This window comes from Momordica charantia, unplaced genomic scaffold, assembly GCF_013281855.1.
Source record: "Momordica charantia cultivar OHB3-1 unplaced genomic scaffold, Mcharantia_2.0 BLBB01000018.1, whole genome shotgun sequence".
NCBI lineage: Eukaryota > Viridiplantae > Streptophyta > Magnoliopsida > Cucurbitales > Cucurbitaceae > Momordica > Momordica charantia.
The window spans coordinates 2,442-25,127 of NW_028275174.1; the positions used below are offsets into that span (position 1 = coordinate 2,442).

The window sequence follows — 22,686 nt, forward strand, 5'->3', positions numbered from 1 at the left end:
TGGATTTATGTTTTTTTTTTTGACAGAGATTTATGGTTGTTTGGTGTATCTTGAAATGGAGTTTCATAAAGAATACATATTTCAAGACAAATAAAGGAATTTGCAGAGCTATATTTATCCATAAAACTAATACAATTTAAACTACGAGTTTGTATAACACACGATTTCAACATACTCTCTCCCCTAACAAACTATCAGCAATACTCAGCATAAAAGAGCTGCACACCGAAACAACATTATACAGTCAGAAGAGAGCTTTTTTTTTTTCCTTCAAATAACAGATGAAGGGATATATAATGGAAAATAGGCCCATATCAAAGAGATCCAAAACAGAAACAGCAACAAAAACCAAATAAAACTGAAAGAAATGACTTCAACTATTAAGAATAAGAAACAACAGATACTACGAGTAGACCTAATTGTCCTAGCTCTACAAAACTCAATGCGTGATCTTAGAATAATATCATTTTTCAATTATTCAATCATTCAATCACTCCACCACAGTTCAATGTTAGAGACATTGAAACTTGAAGAGACCGTCTTTCAAGACATTGAGTATACTAGAGCTGGCTATCAGACAAGGGACCTCAACTTTGCCTATCGAAATTCACCACTCAAATGTAGATCAAAATCATAATTAGTAAATAACAAACTATGCCGAATGGCCTATACTTTCTGAATACACATCATAATAGTTTGGTTTAAAGAAATGTAGTTGAGATATATTTCTTATAGTGGTCAAAAATCTAGCTTTTATTAAGAATACTCTCTTCTCTTCACCATCTTCATGTATAAGTCGCACAAAGGATGAGAGCTTACTTATCTATACTCTTGTAAAGGGGAGAGTCCATTTATTCTTCTCGCCATGTTTCTACTCTAAATGACAGGACCCTCTTGATGTATATTAATATCGTGCAATAAAAAGATTCTCCATCACTAGGTCTAGCTAGTACCAAATGATGAACTTGCAATATCTCTTCGCAAAGGTAAACTTTATGGTACTTATTCTATTAATCACTCGTCCCGTCAGCTCCTTCTTGTTCCTTTGTTGCATCTCTGATTTCATGCCTATTTCTAAGACTTTCATCAAGCTTTATCTTATCCCGAAAGGTGAAGTGCTATGACATAAGAGATGAATTCCTCAGAGATGATAATGGTACCTAAAATTTTATCTCTAAAGAAAGCTTTTTAGGGATATTGTAATGTCTGACTCATCACTGATTCTTTTCTCGTTTGGGGGCAACACTTTTTCTTGATTCTTGTTTTTATTTCGTTCTGCGATTATGCCTTGTTGGTATCAAGCAGGAAATTCCTCTTAGTTTGGAGTTGGATGAAATTTTTCTGGGTTGCAGTGAAGTGGAGTCCTCTTTTGGGTAGTCTCAAGGAAAAGCAAGTCATTGGTGGATAGTTTCTGCCTAGCGAAGTTTAAAGCACCCCTTTGAAGTTTAAAGCATCCCTTTTAGATTTCTAGTTTTTCATCCTTTTTGTTAGGGTTGTTTTGGGTGGCGGCCTTATTGCTCCCGTTTGTTCGCTTTAAATGCTCTCTTTAGGAATCTTTGTCTCTTTAGTTTTTCTCTCTCGCTCGTTCAAGAGTTTGTATCTTTGAACAATTTTTGTTCCTTTTCATATTTTCGATGAAAAGTTCATATCTTGTACAAAAAATGGATGCTTAGAGTCTATCCACATGGATCATTTCTGAATTCTAAATATGTCTTGTTGCCGAAGGCTATTCTCAAACTTATGGGTTGACTATTATGATATTTTGCATCCTATTGCTAAGTTTATTTAAGAACAAATTCTTCATAGTGATCTTCAGAAGGTTTCTATGAAGCTACCTCTTAGTTTGTTGTTTGGAGATGAATGGGAGTCGGGACAACACAACGTCTTTGCAAGTCCTTATATGGGTTGAAACAAGGTCCATGAGCTTGTATGGAAACTTAGCTAGGCAATCATGCAACTTCGTAGTCTATTTTGTACAAAGAACTTATTGTTGTTGAATACTTCCTCAAAGTTTAGAATCTAAATGGAGTGAGGATTGACTACCTCCATAGTCCATAACAAATTAGGCACAACTAAACATAAATACTCTAGCTTAAGGGAGAGTTACAGGTTGAACATTAGTGATTAGAATCAATATTCTGTTCTTTTTCAGTGTTCTGTTTTTAAAAGTTATACTTTCTTACTAACAATTTTCTTCAACTTTTTTTATAGGAAACAGAACATATGTATTTAGGCAACAAAAAACAGTCTTAAGTGTAGGGGGATGAGAGATCCCCTCCCTAACAATTTTCTTCATTTTATAATCTACATTTCAGACATTTTTGAAATCCTAACAAATATTAAAAACTAAAAAATAATTTCCAATGTTTTATTTTTAGTGTTCTAGATTGGCCAAAATTTCAAGAATATTTATGAAAATTGAAAACTAATCAAAGAAATTTCTAAATTAATGAGCATAATAAAAATAGAAAAGTAAAATCATTATTAAACAGAACCTTACTTATTAGGAGCCTACTATTATGAGCTATTACTTATTTGTCCTCCATTTTGTGGGTGCTTATACGATGTTAGTGGATAGAATAGGTATGTAATTCTATCATATTTAGTCAGTTTACAACTCAATTTATCAATATGCTTTTTTCAAGAATTTGGATAGATTAACTAGTAAATTTTAAGGGAAGGCCATGAGTTCAAAGGGCAGAACGTCATCTACTGGGATATTAGAGTCCCTGATATTCAAATATGGTATGCAGCCGATGTTTCCAATCTCAAACATGGATGTTCAATAATTCAGGAAATTTTCAGGTATCAAAGAAAAATGTAAGAAGTTTTTTTAGTTTAAGCTAACATCATCCAAACCTGCCATAAAGTTTCTAGGGTTCTTACACAGTTGGTAGATTCTAAGCAAATCTCTCACAGAATTAAAATCACCTCGTCATTTTATTGACGTTTGAACGTGCTTCACAAGGAACATAATGACTTTGACCAAAGATTATATGACTAAGATAGCACCAAAAGCATTTAAAAAAATACAAGGAGCACATTCTTCAGGAATTAGCTTTTCCTAATAATGAAGCCTTCATTGTGTCAAAAGTGAATTTAAAGCCATCAAAGATTCATTAAGTCAATTTTAGTCCAACAGTATGAACTTCGAAGAGACCTTAAATTCATTTTAGCACTCATTCTATCTCGACTTTAAAGTTACTAGACCACATGTTAGACGTAGACCTCATTTATAAAAGCTTGTTCTCATGTTCGTAGATGAGGATGGTAAGACAATATAAATGATAAAATTAAACCCCACAGAGCAGCTTAGAATCATGGATTAGCAATAATCTAACTATGAACTCCTAATTTAGTTAGAAACATAAGCTCCTACGGCATACCTTCCATATAAACATGTAGAAGGATGTTATGGCAGCTTTGCTCTTCAGATCAACTGATTTGGCACGAATCCAGAGAATTAAAGCCAAAGAGACGTGTCCAAAACCTAAAAAAGGAACAGAGATAATAAACTTAACTTCTTACTAATTTTGGAGAACTTCAGTAAAACTTTTTACTACTTTTTTTACAGGAAGGAAAAACTAAATTAATAGGATAGAGAGTTGAAAAATGAATGGAAGATAAGGCTTCACCATATCCAAGCCATAGTTTTAAAAAGAAAAAAAAATCCAATTAGTATCCAAATAAATGGGGTCACAGAAGAGTAATTTGTAAAAATGTTATCAAGAGATTTCTAATTTGATGCAACGAAACCAAAAAGTCATTGAACTTCCCAGCTTGCACAAATACACCCTAAATAATTAAATTCTTTATTCGTTCCTTAGCTTTTGGAAGTGTCAACACACTCAAGAGAAACTATACCAAGATATCCTTCTTTGGCCTCTCGACCAAGCCTTGCTTCCTTTGCAAAAGCAATTCAGAGTAAACTTACCACATTTTTCTTATCCTGTCCTATCTCTTAGGAACCATGGAGAAAGCTTCTTTTTATTTGGCTGTTCCTTGTGCAGCTCAATCTTGTCAAAGATTGGTCCTGTTCTGGTTTCTGTGGCCACCACTCAAGGACAGAGCAATTTATGCTTCATCATGCGGCTAAGAACCCTTTAGTGGGAAGTATGGTTGGAGAGAAATTGGAAATTTGACAGAATGTGGAGCAATATATTTTATACAATATAATGATAGGGTGCCGGACAATATTCTTTTATGGCTTTGTTTTGGAGCTCCAATTATTGTCTTGGCTTGGCTGTCACTTTTGCTGATTGGGGAGAGAGAATAAACAAGGGCATTAAAAAAACCAACCTGACAAAAAGAGGCCCACCTACAGAAGGAACTTCAATTCAAAAAAATAATACATAACTGATGATTACAAAGGAAATCTTAGAAACTAACCCGCAGCGAGGTGGTAAATCACATCCTCTCTCAACCCCTAAAGATCTATTATTTCTCTCGAGCCAAATACCCTACAAAATAGCAAAAAACAAGTCTGAAGTCTTCCCATATATCCCTAAGGGAGGAAAATCTGTATTTCAAGGAATCTGACACCTCCACGAATGTAATCAAGATCTTCTGAGGTACTTCTACAAAGCACGCACCACTACGGCCCCAAAAGGAAGGAAGAGCGCATTTGAATATGGTCCAAGGTGTAGACTTGCAGGTAAACCTACCCAGCAAAAAAATTGATCTTTTAAGGAATTTTAACCTTCCAAAGCAAGGTAAACAGAGAGGCAAAGGGGAAATCAAGGGAACACTCATTGAATGAAGAAAGAACTATAGGAAAAATTCCTAGAAAGGCTAGGGAACCAAACCCCGGAATCATTCCCCCTCAAAGAGATGGGTGTCCCTGACCCAACAAGCAAGACATAAACCTCCAAAGTCTCCCTCCCCGTCCAAAGGGTGATTGAGACCCAGCAAAATGGAAGATAAACTCCCCTTGACGCTAAAACAGAGGCCACCAAATAAACCTTCATATTATAAAGATGGTACATATGAAGGAATAAAAGGCAATGGGGTTTGTCTCCCACCTAGTGATCATCCTCCCAAAAATAAGTATTGAAACCAGCCCCAACGTAACATCTCAAGAACTTCCCAAAATAATCCCTCATAATTTTTTCCACACTTTTGCTCACAAATACCAAGATTTTGAAAAGGAACAGAAAGCAAGTAGGAATCCCCTTAAAATGGCCCGAATAAGGTGAGTCTCCCTCCTTTTGAGAAGAAAGTTTTTCCACAAATAGATACTTATGAATCTTTTCCATAAAAAACCACTCTCTTCCCCTCTTTTTTTTTTTTTAAGATAAGAAGGTGGAGATCACCCTCCCCCCTAAGGACTATACAATCAGTCAATCACTATCTTCCAATCATTTGCTATCATGTGTAAACTGTAATTACAAAAGAATTTTTGTTAGTAGCCCACCAAGAAGTTGGATGCTGTAAATTCAAACAAAAGAATCGTAGGAGGACGACTTATCTTCAAAAAGCCTACTATTACTTTCTTTCCACAAAAAGCCAAATTAAGGCTCTATCCATCCACGCAATTCACAACACCGAAACCTTGCCTTTAAAAAAGCTCCACCAAAGCCTTCCAAAATAAAGTCATCTATCAACTTAGGAGACACAGAGAAAACCCCATCTGTTCAAGAACGAAAGACCTCCTTATGAGCAAAAGAGCAATGCAGATAGGTGGTCTAATCATTTCTTAACTTCCATTGCTCAAGGTAGCTCAAGGTAGGAGGACGGAAAGTCAAGCACCTCACACCTTACCAAGGAGGCCCAAGAGAGAAGGTTGGAAGACTCAAAGTTAATCCCTACCTCTATTAATCCCAAATGCGAACTTCTTTACCTCTATTAATCTTTTGACCCGAAATGCACTCAGATGAAAGCAAACGATTCAAATTATTAAAGGAACCTCCCTTCTCCAAACAAGCTCTTCTTTCTCTGCCATAAAACCTTGTCCAAGAAATCTCAATCTCCATGGTCATAAGCTTTCTCAAAAAATCTTGAAAATAACATTGATAGGCCACTTATACATCACATATATGCTAGGCACAATACCAACAAAGAAAGGATGTTTTGAGGGATCAGTAAAAGTTATAAGTAAGCATTACTATGCATTCCTATGTATTTTTATGTTAATTTCTGTAAGAGGAAGTTATCTCTCAGTTAGTTATATGAGATATGGGGTTATATTAGTTCTTATCCATAATAGAAAGTTATTCAGTTATATATGTTTGTATTTAGTAACCATGTGGGAGAGAATGAGGGCTTTGTAATTTGTTTGGAAATGTGGGAGAGACTTCAGACCTCACGAAAGTCTGTTTTCCACAATTATCAATAAAAGGTTACTGCTATTATGTTTATACTATCAAACAGCTTCCTGGTTCCTCTTCCTATAATAATAAATTGCCTCAGTAATAGCAATAAGAACCAGATCCAAGATTTGTCTCCCAATAATAAATGCTCCTTGGGTCTCAGTAAGGATGTTGGGAGGGACCTTTCTCAACCTATCAGCTAGGGTTTTAGCAATAATCTTATATAAGCTCGTGACAAGACTAATCAGCCTATAGTCTTTAACCTGGTTTGCATTTTCGTTTTTCAGGATTAGACAAACATAGGTTTATTCCTCGTAAAATTCCCAAAAACTTCAAAAGGCCCTCTTTGATCCTTCCCTTGGGGAGGGTTTTAATAACGGTGTATGGTGTTCGCCTGTATATATATTTCATTCTTTCAATAAAATGTGCTTCTTATAATATAAAAATAATATAAAATACTCATTTGATGATTGTATCAGTTAATAAGATGAATTCTTTGCTGGGGAGGAAAGAATTCAAACGGCTATTTGATGTCCTACTGCTAAGGATTTTTTATAATTACTAAGCAAGTATGATCATTTCTAGTTGTATTGCTTTCTTACAATTTTGCAATAAGGGTTTGTTATTACTTTCTTTTTCAGGATTTCTTGTATTTTTCAGATAGGAAGGATACTTGGATACTCCAGCAGGGAGTTTTTACTTTGGAGTAACTTTTCATATCAGTGAAAAGTTTGTATCTTTTATAAAAATTACAAAGCATCAAACTAGTACCTGCAATGTTTGTACTTACTAATAGCTGTTTGCTCCATAAGGGAGTTTTTACTTTGGAGTAACTTTTCATATCAGTGAAAAGTTTCTATCTTTTTTAAAAATTACAAAGCATCAAATTAACACTTGCAATGTTTGTACTTGCTAATAGCTGTTTTATTTTCATTTTCCAGTTATAGGTATATCAAATTAAATATAGCAGAAATATAATGATCGTTTGGCATCTTATCTTGCAGACGTGTTTAAAGAACTATTTTATATTGAACTAGGATAATAGTAATCACAAAAGAGAGAGAGAGAGAGAAAAAAAACTTAGTAAATGTGAGGTTTCTACGAACTAAAAATAATTGTTCACAAACTCAAAATTTTTTAAAAAAGAAAAGAAAAAATAACTTCGTTTATTCAAAAAAAAAAGAAAAAAAAAAGTTACTTGTAACACTGTAAAAACGTACCAAAAGTAAACAATACTAAAAAGTAATGACCCAAACATGTTTCCAGTTTTTTTTTTCTCTTTTTAAAAAACAAAAAAATGTTTTTAAATTCAATTCCCAAGAAGACTTAGTTCTCTAGGTACTTAATACATTCAAGGAAATAAAATTAATGCAGTCAGTGAATGCGTTTCAAGGATAAAGAAACCAGAGATTTACTGTTAGACACTTGCTCCACAATGAGGGAGATGCAACTCCCACTAAAACGGCAACACCATATGCTACTTCAAGTAACGAAATACAACTCCAAAACACCTGCAAAAGTGAAATCCTCACACTAGGATATATGACTAACACTACATTCCAATATGGAAGATTTTTTACATAAAAAAAATTGAATTACTTAAACACGAACCCGTTCTTGTCCTAGACGTACTGTAAAAGAACGGATGCCAAAGATTTTATCTCCATCAATATCAGGTATATCCTAGCAAATTCAAGTAAATAGCAAGTTACAAGAACAATTAAGCAAGAGTAGTGTAAAAGTTAATATTATTACACTAAATATGAGAAACGAACTTTTGAAAGTCACTTCAAGTTATTTCCACCATTTTTTAAGTGGAAAATAATTGTTACCTTAAATAACGCTATAACAACTGAGAAGAAACTCATAAATGCAGTTGCAAATATCAGGGGACGTGAAAACACAGGAGGTCTTTGGAACACGTGAGTCTGTAAACATTGAAACATATTAGTCATCCTCAAACATATAAGTGTACCAAACAAAGAAGATTAATTTAGAAACAATTTTTAACACCAATGCTAATGTAGTAATGTGTAAAACTTACTAATATTTAGAGAACATACTAATTTTTTCAATAATATATATAGTCTTATTAGTTATATCATAGTATAGATGCACCCCTCTTCATCGTTACAGCTATTCTAATCTATTATCTAATTGGAGACTTATTTTGTAACTCCCTTAGATAGGTATCTTCCCCTTTCATAATTTCAGACCATCAAAAAAATTGTTTCTTATAAATATATATATATATACACACACACACGCACACATATATATATATACAGAACATACATTTCCATTCTCATTCCTCTTTTCACGATGATTATTACCCTACCTCAAACTATCACTCGACAGCTATCAAGCACAAAGAATTTAGTTTGGGTACCCCATCTGTCCAGCACATAATGGATACCAAATACTTTGACCACGTCATTGAAATCTAGTTAGCTGGATTCTTTATGATTTACTTCTAAAGTTTTTACTGAATAACCAACAGGTAGAGAGAGAGAGAGAGAGAGATCATGAATACCTAAACAGAAATCATTAATATTTGAGTGAGACCACAGGTTCAGATTGTTGAACTTATTATTTTTAGGGAATTTTTTTCTTTTATCCGTATGCTTAATTGAGAGACTCAAATTTTACCTTCCAAACAAAATTTCATAAAATTGAACCTTGAAATTAAAGAATGCTACTTTTGGAAATTTAGGCTAAAGTGTGAGATTTTGTGGCCGAGCAAGATTACTATTATGGATGTTGGCTTTTATAACTGTGTTGAGTGTTTATCTTTATAAAGTTTCACATTTTGGTGCTACTTTAGGCTTTTTTTTTTCTCTGATGTGGTGTAGGATATAGGTATTTTTGTGGCTTAATTTATGTACTTTTGTAGCTGCTTTTGGGTGTTTTTGCTGGTTGAATTTCAAAAAATTTCTTGGCTGATTTTTCAATAATTTTCTAGTTTGGGTTCGAGGAAGGTATTAATTTCACTATTGTTCGAAGGCAAAGGTAAAATTTGAATCACTCACCAAGTACGAGTGAAAATGAATTTTTTCCCTTATCTTTAATATGAATAAATTGCTATAGACACGTTTGAATTCTATTTAATCTAATCTATAAATTGAACAGAGCTACCGTGCACTGAACTTCTTTTCAATGATAAACTGAAATTTACATGTTGAAATCCTATCCAATCTGATTCTTAACCTAACAAAGATCTAGAATATATTTCCAAACCCTATCAATCCAACATTGGCCAGCGATATTCATGTTAAACCCTATCTAATCCAAATCTAACATCAGCCTACAATATAGATTTCAAATCCTGTCTAATGTTAGTCTGCAGCGTACACATCTAATTCTATCTAGTCGAAATCTAGATAACGTGGCTTTTCGACATATTTCTGACATAAGTCATCTTTGCTAAACTTAATGTTCAATTTATCTAAGCCTTTCCAATGTGTGCTTTTGTTCATTAAACTTAATTTTGTATGCGTAATCTGCCATCAATCTATTTCTACACGTTCAAATATTATCTAATCTTTGTCCCACCAGCTTCTATTGGTTCAACGTGATTTTTGGGTCCTCACCATGTCCGTCTTAATTTATATATCTAGTTATCTATGCACATTTAAATTTTTGTCCCTTCGGAAACTCGACATGTCCAAGCCTACTTTTTGGATAATTACATATCCCATGAATGGTTTCATGTTGTATCTTGGTCATCATCCAAGTCTATACTCTCATCCGTGATCTAGTTTCCAAGAACAATCGATAACAGTTAACGTGTAAAGGCCTATGAGCATGATATCAACATACATCCTTATTGACAAGTCTCATAAAATAGCATATAGCAATAAACATTTAAAAGGCACTTTTAACAAGTCACAACATGGGTGGAGCATGGATCGTTTCATTCATTGTTTATTCAAAATAAGAGATACTCTTATACCTGCATGTGCAGAAAAAAAGCAATTTGAACAATGACGGCCCGAACAGCTAAAATGCACATAGCAGCTACCACAGCAAATCTCTTCCATCTCAATAGTGGCAGCTGAAATAACAGAAAATTTAAAGACCATCAAGCTCATCAAAATCAATTTTTCTTTCAAAAAACCACTTTGTTTTGTCCTCTGAGTCACTGGTAAACAACAGTAAAAGATTCTTCATTGATAGTTGATTTGGTCATATAAATTTTCAAAATCTATACCTCAGAAATTACTCATGTGTTTTGTTAGTTTTGCAGATCTAACTCCTATCTAGCAACTCTATTGGGTTAAAGAGAGAGAAAGGAAGCTGTGGTCATTAAGAGGAAAAGAATGTTAAAATTGATTACCCATTTGGACCCTGGACAATAATATTATTGGGACAAATTAGTTTCAACACTCCAATAAAAGGTTCAGGGAACAACAAAATTTTCTTTCAAATATCAGCTTAACACAATGCGACCAGACTTATACCTGCATGTGAAGATTAGTTTATGAAGATCAACTAACCAAGAATCGGCCAACTGTGACATAGATATTTGAGAAGACGAGATGACACAGATATTAAATGAAGTTTGTTTCACTTATATTCCAGGTTAAACTTCTTTTATGAGCCATATTGATGTAGTCATAGATGTCTTTGTTTGAGTTATAAGGTTGTAAACGTGGCTGGTAGGTTATGATCATTTGTATTTTTCCTTTTACTGCACAGTAACTTGAAGTTACTGTTAGTTTGTTATTTCAGAAACCTCTATAAATAGGTTTCTACTCCTTATTAATAAGATCAGATTACATTCATCCTAAAACCTTGTGCAAGATTGCATTACATATGATGATATATCAGATCAAAATTTTAGCGTGTAGATACTATTAGCCAGTTTCAACAGGGAAAACATGCTTGGTTAGGCTTTATGGTAGACAAGAAGCTGGAAATAAATGATAAGATAAAGGAGCCCACTCACATCAATGGAATAAGCCGTTCCAAGAACAAAGCTGACAAAAAGAGCCCAAAACAATGGCCATGAACGAACAACCCATCCTAGCCAAAAGCTCTGTAGAAAAGCATTGGGAAAGTAATATAGTTCCAGAAAGGAATCTTGGCACCAATTAATTGAAGTTCAGATACACAAAGGAAATAACAATAAGAAGTATATTTACTAAAAGCCTTTTTTTTTTTTGAAACATACTAAAAGCTTTTTTTTTTTTAAACAAGATAAATAACTTTTCATTGATAAATTAAGAGGAACAAAAATTGTTTTGAAAGAGTGAAGGAAACAAAAACGACAACAAAACAAAGAAAAACAAAACCAAAGCTGAAGTCAAAGAAAATAACAATTAAGAGGGGAAATGAAAGCTCCTTAGTTGGCATTGATGAGAGAGAGTAGCTTCCAAAATTCAACTGAAAGCTTATGATGTTCTTATCTGAAAGAATATTATATAACGATTGAAGTGGTTCAAATGAAATCCAATGTAAAATAAAATTCAACTGAGGGTTTTGTAAATGATGTGATAGATAATAGGTAATACCATAATAGAAAACGTGGAAACAATTGCAACGCCAGTTGCAAAAGAATATTCTCCCGATGCCAATGGAAGATATGGCTTGTTAATCTGCAATGGAAACACGTAAGGATAATTAAGTTGAAGTCTTCTTTGATGCCTATTAGGAACAGAACAATATGTCAGGCTTCACTTTTATTGTTATTCAAACGTTATCCCCCGAAGGTCAGATCATATGATATCTTATTTTGCTTGCTGATATATAGGATACTCTCTTAAGTTTCAAAAGCTAGAAGTTGTGAAGCTTTTCAGACCTAATTTAATATGCTCTTATAGGATAAATACATAGAAGTACCTTGTCTATTTCGATGTCATATAATTGATTCAGACCCACAATGTAAATATTCATAAAGAGGGCAGCAACTATAGCCTGGAAAAGGATTTGCAAATGTGTTAAATATTTACAAATGCACTAAAGAATCCGAATTATACCTTACAAAAAAAAAAAAGAATTCAAATTATACATTTTGTTTGAAACATCACCTCCAACACTCCGGTTAAAAATAAGGGTGACAAGTCTGATAGTTTCTCAACTGCTAGTAGAGAAACAGATACAATGCTCAATGCCTGTGCATGGAAGGAAAGCGTAAGCTAAAGATACATATCCCAGAAAGAATGAAATGGAAGAATTAAGTTATTGACTTAAAAGGACATGAGTTATAAAACGTAACTGTACCAATGACTGTGTGTGGCCGTGAAAACCTGTAGAAAGCATCCAAGAAACCCTTTACAGAGTCACTATAATTTTTGGGACTTAAAACTCCAGATTCGGATTCAAAAGGCTGATTAGAGGCTGCTTTTCTGACTTGAATTCTATTGTCTTTCTTCTGATATAAAGTATATCTTCCCTGATTTCTTCTAAAGACACATTGGAGATGATGTGATTCAGATTCCGTACTACATTGTGTTTTTGGAATCTTTAATGCTCCAAGCCTCAGACCTTCAAAATTGATGAGCAAGCATAAGCAATCTAAGCATCTTCATACTTCACTTTAATGTTTTACGTTTTCAAATCAGAAAACAACAGAAGAGCCATAATTACAAATTTCAAAAAAAAAAAAAAAAGACAAACAAACAAACAAAAAACCAACCTTCCTTTCTGAAGCCGTAAATGTATATCCCAATACTATGAGATGGAAACAATTTTATCAATATATGAAATTTACAAAAGAAAGGTCTCCAGTTCTTCAAAAAGCAACTAGAAAAAGTTTGGACCCCAAGAAGACAAAACTAACAAACAACTTCTCACACCTCTTCGGTGCTTCTTTTATGATCATTAAATATCCTTCTATTCAACCGCCAGTCGTGCAGCAAGATTTGATGGTCCTTAAAAGTTATAGGCAGAAAAACCTAGGAACAAATTTTTTTTCAGACTTTAGGCAGCAACACGGTTTGAACAACCCAAGTAACTTCCTCCAGGAAAACCATCTGAATAAACACGAGAGAGATAGATGTGATCAAGGTCCTTTAAACTGTTCTTGCACACATAGAACCAATTAGGACTTGGACAGCAAAGAGGATTCATTTTCTAAATTTTATCGTTTGTGTTAATGTCTCTCAAACTTTAAAGGCCATATAAGCACTAAGCATTTTTTGAGATCAACACTTTCTACAAGACCTTGCAGAAGAGAGGCTCCTTGAAGTCAGGTAAAGATCGTCTTTATGACCAACGCAAGCAAATCTGAAGCGTTTGGGCTACCAACGAACAAGCCAGATTCAATTGAAGGATAAATGCAAAATTCAACCTTGCACTTAACATGGTTTTGTACTGGTGCCTTTGTTGATCTCAATCGTCTCCGAGATAACAAAGGATATCGTGAACCCCCACGTCGGATTTAGATTTCAACGATAATGGAAAACATGCACAAAATTCGGCTCTCATAAGAATATTTTTCATCGTTAAACTCAAACTCCAACATCAAATCTGTCATATATGTTAATCTTACTAGCGGTAAGAGAGGAAAAGCATTTCAAAGAGAGTAATAACATAACATGAGGTCAAAGCGAGCCTAGTTCAGTAATTGGCATATATCTCCAACTAAAAGGTTGTGAGTTCGATCCATCGCTCCCTACATGTTGTACTAAAAAAAATTAAAAAATAATAGAACATGAGAACGTTGCATTTTCCATATGCAATTAAAAGGCAGCCCATTTGGTGTTTAGAGGAGGCAAAGAAGATGTACTAAAACTTTCCTAAATCAAAATGATTCATGCAGATGTTAAGTCAACGTCTGGAAAAGAGAGGAGAATATCCATTCTTGATCTAATCCTTTGGCGTGAAACATAGCCTAAGCCTTATGGGCGTTAAGTGTGAAGGAAATAAGCTTATTTGGAGAGTGTTTTACATGTAAAGTATGAGATAACAATATCTCAGATTCTGTACTGGAAGAATCGGTTTGCAGATACTGAAGGTCTCTGCTCTCAATATTTCTAAAATCCACTCTATAAACGTGAAGAATATGAAGATATTTCCGTATAATTGATCCCACCAAACCTTCCCACTTTTATGACACATACACACGCAATACACGCGTATATATATATATACTTTTTAGAGGAAACAAATACAAAAAAGGGGAGAACCCATGTCAAGGGAATTACAAAAAGAAAACATTCCACTTGACCAAAAGAATATTCAAGCAATGAGCTGTCAATGATGGTGAACATTCCGAGTTCATAAAAGAGTTGAAAGGAATCGTGGCGTCATTGAAGGTACACGCAATGCGTAAAGACAAACAAATACGCATACGTATATAAAATAATCTTTTTCTTTTCAACTTTTTCTCACTTTCTCCACTATTCTCGAGTTTCTTTTTTAGTGAGGAACTTGACACACAATTACAGCATGGCAAGCCACGCGCTACCAGTCAATGACAAAAGGCCAAAAACTTGCATGCAAGCACTCTTGTCAATGGCCCAACATGCACACATATACTACTACGTGCCTTACTTGTGTCAGTCGTACCTATATTACATTTGGTAGTTCGAGAGCACCGTTCTCCGATATTTGGAGGTTCCAACATAGAAATTTACTATTCAAAGACATCCATAATCTTCACTTGTTCATGCTGTTATCGAGACATTTTGGGATATTTCCTTCTCATTAAATACAAATTCGTATTTTAATAAACAAATATGTAAGAGAAAATGGTTAGTAGTAAGACAACTTCAACAGAAGACAGAAGTTATAAGAAAAACCTTCAATCTTGACCAAAAAAATGTACATAACAACACAATAAAACTAACTAAAAGAAAAAAGGAGAAAAGGAGAAGCTATACAACTAAATCTTAACGAGAAAGAGTTCATTGAGGCTACACAGCTCTAAGATAATACTGATAATTGATAAATATTTCTGTTTTTACATGATTATCATAAATTTTCTTTAATTTTCAATGATATCCAATAATATTGACAGCTATTATCTTATTGAAAAACATATAATCGTGAATTTAAAACATTGATTCTTACTTTCAATATTTTAAGTTAAGCTTAAAATTTCAGTTTCAAACACTGATTTTAAATATTATTATTGCACTATAGAATAAAATTTAGTTATATTAGCCAATCTAATCATAACTTAGTCATGAAGGTATTTCTCCTCCCTTTAAGAGGTCGTAGGTTGAATATTCATCTCGTACTTTATGATTTATGACGTTATACCCAAAAAAATATTATACTACCACTAAAATCATAAAAAGACGAATCATCATTCTTGAAAGGGAGACCTAACAATTTATATTTACTATATATTACTGAAAGTTTACTCAATTAACAAAAATTTATTCACCAACCATAGGTTTTATCATCTTTTGCACAAAAGTAATCTCAATTGCATAAACAAAGTCCAAAACTAGGTTTTATTCTTCTCTTTATTTATTTATTTTTTTTTTCAGAAGGGATAATTTTCAGATTTCAAATTTTAGAAATCAGTTTAAAAATGAGTTTGATGGGAGTAGGATGCAACTTTCCAAAAGTTCAATTCACAGATAAATTTTATATAATACTTTTTAAAATAAAATTTTTAAAATTCCGACCCCGTGGCTGGTAAAAATTGGAGCTCCTACAAAAAAATTATTTTTTAATTTTGAAAAGTAAAATCGAAATTTTATAGAATTCAATTTTAAATTAAATTGAATTTTATATAATACTTTAAAAATTAATCTTATAAAATTCCGACTAAATGGCTAGTAAAAATTGAGGTTCCAATACAATTGAAAATACTATTTAATTTTCCTTTTACAAAAAAGAAAAATTATAATTTAATTTTAAAAATAAAAATAAAATTCAACTCTAAAACACCCCCTTCGAGCTCTTATGGGTGCCCGCCGCCGGGAGAATTTCTTCCGCGAGTTAAACTCTTCCAACTCACACAATCAGCGATTAAGTCTTTTCAATTGCGCTACCGAACATGCAATTCTAAAAATCGAGCAAAAATGACAAGGAACACGCCATTGACGGACTAAAAGATAACAGAGAAAACAAGAAACAAAATCGATTGAGCAAAGAAAATACGGATTCTAAGACGAATTAGTCATACTTGGAAGCCAAGCATTGCTGATGTCACGATTCGTCCAGCCGTTTCCACTCCCGCCTATCGACAGTAAATCAAACGAAAACAAGGAATCGCAATTAGCTTCAATCGAGATCGGTAGTGCAGGTTAACAAATAACACCGTCCGGCTTTTCCTCAAGTGAAAAGGGAATATCAAAGCATCGAAAAATAGAGTCGAACCAGAAGAAAATGCGCCATTCTAAACAAGATTCTCAACACATGAGAAGAAATCTAAGGCTGAAATGAACGGAAACAGTCTCAAACCACTTGGATTAGAAGGGAAAAAAAATGGCATACCAGTGGCGAGAGTAATATAACTTCGGTGGGCTCTAACGAAGACGGAATCCATTTTCTATACTGGTTCCTACTCCAGAATGAGAAGAAAATGGCGGAGATTCGAAGCTTTAAGGAATGCAGAAGGAGTTTTCCTCGCTCTTTCTTCTTCTCCCAATCGCTGAACAGCGACTCTGCGGGACCTGAACTTGCACCCTGAGAGAGGCCTTGCCAAATTATTAGTTTTTTTTTTTCCTTTCGGCTTTTTTATTTTGATTAGGATACTATTTTTGGTTAAAATGCTCTTTTGTTCTTTGTTGGTTTTTTTTTTTATTTCTTTTTTCATTAGTTCATTTGTCTTGTTCTGCTTTTAAAAAGTAATTTTAATTCATATTATTAATCTTCCGTGACAGATGGATGATGTGTCATTTTTCTTAATGAAAATGTAGGAGAAGTTGGATGGAACGTATTGACAAAACCCTCCAATTAGCTTAAATATCTATTTTGGTCATAAAAATTTTTAATTTTTATCTATTTTAATTCATTTACTTTTAAAACGTTGGTTTTGATACTTTAAAAAATAATTATCATAGTCGGGAGTGATAATAGGATTAGTGAATTTGGAAAAAAAAATATTTAAGTATAATTTGATTTTTCATCATAATACAAGTGATAAAAGTTATTTTGGGGTGTGTTTGGAGTGATTTTGGCATGTCAAAATCATTTTTGTCATTGTCAAAATCACTTAAAATTGATTTTTAAGATATCAGGTGATTTTAAAAAATCAATTATTTTTAAATCTTTTTTTTCAAAATCACTATTTGTATCATCACTCCCAAACACAACCTAAATTTTCTTAAAATCAATTTTTTTAATTTAACAAACATAATAAATGGAAAGCGAGGTGATTCTCACTTTTTTCTATGGTGCTTTACACTACATTCAATATATTTTTTGAAATGCAGTTATTATTAAAGAATTTCATCCGTGTTCAAATTTCTCAAACAAAAATTAAAATGATTCACTTGTTAAGAGTACAACAACCAAATAAATAATACTTTTAACCTGATTTTATTTTTTACCATTTAAATGCGTCTTTTTCTTTTTCATTTTTGGCATTTCCGTTGGAAGTGGTAATATTTATTTTATTTTGTTAAGTCTTTTTTTTCAAGTCTTAAACATACTTAAAATAGACCAATTAGAGATGGCAAGTGGGTCTCTCCATGAAAATAATCGTTCTTGTCTTTCTTCCTCGATTCAATGAATTATGGTTCGCAAATGCCTGTTCCAAATTGGAATTTTGTGTGAGAAAATAATATTATTACTTTAATTTCTTTTTAATTATAAGTCTTATGAATTTTTGGAGTGAGGGTTAATACATCCTAAATTTTATATATAATACATCCGTGACTTATTTAAAGTATACTTTAAAATTTATTGATCTATTAGACACAATATTTAAAGGTCATTATTCTATTAGACACAAAATTCAATATTGTGTCTAATAAATTCATAATTTTATAAAATGTCAAATATATATTATGCAAATTGAAAATTTAAAAACTTTTTTTGACAATTTTTAAAGATTAATGAATATTAGACACAACTAACCTCAGTTAAGTGACTAGACTTGTAATTTAACATATTTTTAACCATCTTCAAAATAATATTAATTAAATATCAAAAAAATATATTAAAATTATAGGTCAAACTACCAATTTAATTTATATGGTTTTTATTAATTCCAATTTGGTTTTTATAATGTTTTAAAAATCACAAATCATCCACATTCTTACAAGTCAGTACTAAGTTAAATATGTGACAGCTCTCTCATTTACATGGCAACGAGTTTATAATTTTATTTGGTTTTTGTTGTCTTCTATTTAGTGAGTGTGATATATTTCACAAAGATATAACCCTAATTAGTTTATTCTAAATAAATGTTTATTTATTTTTTTTAACTAAATTAAAGTTCATAATTCTAATTAGTTTATTGTAAATAAAGGTTTCGTTTTTTAATTAAATCCAAGTTCGTCGATTTTATCTTTACTTCATCTTCAATGAAAAATTTAGATATGTCGGGTAACATTTCTATTTTTTGTTTTTCTTTTATTTTTTTTAATAAATAAAAATGGAAGTTGATTTTATTTTTTTAATAAATTTAGATAGTTGTTTATTGTTACTTGTTATTTTGTTCTCTTATTGAGAAAGAAACAACAGATTTGGTAACCATTTTTGTGTCTCGTTTTCTATAAGTAAAATATGTATATGATTGAAAGCGAGGATTCGAACTCACGACCTTTTAGTTGGACATAGGTGTCACTCGTTGGACTATGCTCATGTTGACCATTTTATTTTTTGAATTAAATATTCAAAAATCTGTTTCCTCATTTTTAATAAAGAAAATATAATTACATGGTCCAATACTCACGGATTCAAGAATGACAAAACAATATTTTTCACTTTATGTTTTGAAATAAATTGGAAATGATAATAATAAATAAATAACTTGTTTTTATTATTTCCACAGTTTTGAGAATGCTTATAAAAAACGAGAAACAAGAAATATAAATAATTACTAAATGTTTATATAGCTTAATAAAATTGAAAACGATAAATAAGAAATAAGATAATTATTATTAAATAAGTCCCCAATTTTATTTTTTAACAATAAAAAAACATAAATAATCGTTAAATATTTAACTTTTAAAAAGATAAAAAATAAAAAACGAAAACGTATTACCAAACGAATCTATAAACTTAATTTTATTTGTACGAGTTGTTAAAAGCCGTCGCATAAACGAAGAGGGAAGTGGCGTACGACTAAGAGTAAAGCGCCGTGCACGGCTCTGCTCCCCGGAAGGGACAATTAAGCAACATTGGCATTTATATTTTTTTGAGTAACAAGTTTATAACTAATTAACAACCTTCGCAAATTGGATTTGATGTTTTTCATTGTCTTTGGTGGCAATGACTTTATCTAATTGGCCATATCTGGATAGTGATACTATTCTTTTCCCTCGTTCTAAATTTCTAAAGTTGAAAATGTCAATTGAATACATCCAATCGAACTGACCGATTTGATTTAGAAGTATTCATAAGTTGAATTGAAGTACCTTTTAGGCTCGGTTAATTGTTCAAGTGGTAAATTTATTACATCCAAATAGTTTTTATTAAATAATAAACACAACTTAACCCAATCATGAAATATTTGGGTTGGATTAGTTTAGCACTCGTTATTAAAAAAAAAGAGTAAATGATATTACCTTAAATATTTATTTATGTATTTTTAAACCTGGAATTTGTTTTAAGTTGTTGGATAATAAATAATCTATAAAGAATTATGGAATGAAATAAAGTTAAAATAAATATATCTATATAATAATTCTACGATAAGAAAAGAAATTACTTTATAATTAATAATAAGTTCAAGTTAGTTTAGTTCAAATGAAACTTATTTTGGGTGAATTATTGAACCAATTCAAAAGTTTTCATTTATTTAAAGCCAATGCAACCCAATTGAGTTTGGGGTCATTGAGTTGAGTTTGATCAATTTTTTAGTATAAAATTGAAAAATAGTCCGTTGGGTTTATTTGTTGGGATGATGTCTATTTAAGTGATTTGGTTTTGTGGCTCGAGTTTATTTTAAGTTTGACTGTTGATTTGGATTTTTTAAAAAAATTGTTTTTCCCATCAAACATTTTACTTTTCTTAAATTCATAAATCTTATGGAATTACTCCATAAGTTCTCGTGAATTGAAGTTAGAAAAACAACCATGGTTGAACCATATGGATCAAACCATCCAATCAGGTCAACTCGATGCAACCAAACTTGATTGGGTCGTCTTCATGCGAACCGACCCAATGAGACTGTCTAAATAAGAGAAGAGACTTGGGGCATGAGCTTCATAACCCGATTTTTTTTGTCTCTCTCACTGAAACTTTTTGCTAATTTAAGCATCAGAGTGTATTATTCTTAGCATTACACCATGTGCAGGTATTGCTTGAACTATCGACACTAGAGATCGGAATCAAAAACCAACCTAAATAGACCTAAAATGTTGATCAAACCAAACATGAAAAATCGAGACTGGGCTAATCAACAAATGTTATGCTCCAACATCTAACTAATAGCTATGCAATTTATAATTTAACTTCCATTTTTATTTCCGTGGATTGCCATCAATTCATTCTCTTGAGTTAATTTAGAAAACTTTGATCTAAAGGGAGAAAAGTAGATTATTGAGAATTAAAAGAATGTTAAAGTATAAGTCAGACTCAGAACTTTTAAAGTTTGTTTATTTTCTCCCAATATTTTTAAAAAGTTTATTAATATATTCATTTTTAAGTTGCATTCAAATTTAGCCTCTATAATTTCAAAATATTCTAATAAATCTTGAATTTTTAATGTCGAACGTGTCTTCATCGTTAAGTCCCTTAGTTTAATGCTTATACCACAAATAAGTAAGATTGCTCGATATATTACTTTATCATGTAATCCTAAAAGAAATATTGTTACAGTGCAACAGAACCATCAAACTAACAAAATTAACAACGACAAAAAATTAAAAATCGAGAGACTTATTATAAACTTTTTAAAATCTAGGGACCAAATAAACGCAATATTGAAAGTTTATGAATTTATTAAAAAAAATCAAAATATGGAATTAAAATAGACACAATCCTGAAAGTTCAAGATTCGTTATAAACTTTTTAAAATATAGGGAGCAGATAAATACAATATTGAAGGTCCGTGGATCTATAAAAAAAACTTTTCAAAATAGAGAATTAAAATAGACACAATCCTAAAAGTTCAAAGTGGAAGTATTTCTTTTAGAATATTACATCACAAACCGCAGAGTTAGGAGCAGAGGTGTTCACATGGGGGAAGACTTTCTTGGGATAGGAACATATTACTGTCTTTGTCTTCATTTAGGCACGCAAAAAAATTTCCCCATCCACAAGAAACCTAAACGGAAATTTCCTGCCCGCGTGAAATAGGAACATTTCCAATTAGGAGATTCAAGCCTATGATTCTTAATAAAGAAAAAAAAAGTAGAGATGTCTTCGCCACCAAATTATGTTCGAGTTGTTTTAACCAATATTAATAACTAAAGATTTTAACATGATTAGGACAAGTCGTAAATGAAATGAAAACCATTGAGTTTGGGAGGTGGGATCAATATTTAAAACGACCTGCATGAAGGTACTAAAAATTGTTGGGTAAAAATACGGTGTATTATAAACTGTGTAATACCGATAAACAGATTACAACGTAACTAGCTACAAATGATACAATTCGAACGACTTGATGAACACCAAAACTTGATAATATAGTTGAGGGACGCTTCAATAGCGCTGACCTGAAAACAATTATTCGCCCTGCACAAGTTGCTAGTAGACTACAACGATCTTCTCAGTAGAATACGACGACTGACTCCGGGGTAGAACTGCAACATCAAACTACTCAAATCTCGCAGGACTCTTATAAGATATTTGTCTCAACACAAATAAGAACAACAACTCAAAAGAAGAAAATAATTCTTGTAATACTCAATTGTGATATGTTGGAATATCTAAAAAAGAAAAAATCTACAACTATATATAGTTGTCCAAACAAGTAATCTCACCCAAAATTAAACACATATGTAACATTTAAGGAAAAGAAAGTTAAAAAATATCTAATGTCTGCTGCAATTATTTGCAAAAATTAGGAAGGAGAGAAAGGACTCCTATCGTTAAAAATTTATATTAAAAATGTATATTATTAAATATATATATTTTTTCAAATTAGTACAGTATAGTTTGCAACTTAACTGATGAATCTAAACATAACTAAACATAACTAAACACATATGTTTTCAATTAGAAATAAAAAATTCAAAACTTCACCTTTGAAGAAGAAAAAAAAGTCTCTTCTGGTTATATGAATAAGTAGCTTTAAAAAAAAACAACAACAAAAAATTTATTAAAATTACATTTTTTAATAAAAAAAAACAACAAACAA

At 32.0% G+C, this 22,686-nt stretch overlaps 1 protein-coding gene across 3 annotated transcripts; it reads right to left on the reverse strand.

Annotated features, from left to right (window-relative positions):
* Positions 1-3,448: 3,448 nt before the first annotated feature.
* Positions 3,449-16,927, reverse strand: LOC148207948 (homogentisate phytyltransferase 1, chloroplastic-like). Of its 3 annotated transcripts, none has more exons than XM_088118182.1 (12): positions 16,704-16,927; positions 16,393-16,446; positions 12,526-12,794; positions 12,338-12,421; positions 12,150-12,224; positions 11,822-11,905; positions 11,257-11,346; positions 10,261-10,362; positions 8,141-8,236; positions 7,920-7,991; positions 7,724-7,819; positions 3,449-3,490 (listed from the first exon to the last, which is right to left on the reverse strand). In XM_088118182.1, the coding sequence occupies exons 1-12, from the start codon at positions 16,753-16,755 to the stop codon at positions 3,464-3,466; spliced, it is 1,101 nt and encodes a 366-aa protein (XP_087974308.1). In that variant the 5' UTR covers positions 16,756-16,927; the 3' UTR covers positions 3,449-3,463. The 3 variants fall into 3 exon arrangements, with proteins under 3 accessions (XP_087974308.1, XP_087974307.1, XP_087974309.1); XM_088118181.1 differs by lacking the exon at positions 3,449-3,490 and adding an exon at positions 4,580-4,660; XM_088118183.1 differs by lacking the exons at positions 3,449-3,490; positions 16,393-16,446 and adding an exon at positions 4,580-4,660.
* Positions 16,928-22,686: the final 5,759 nt, after the last annotated feature.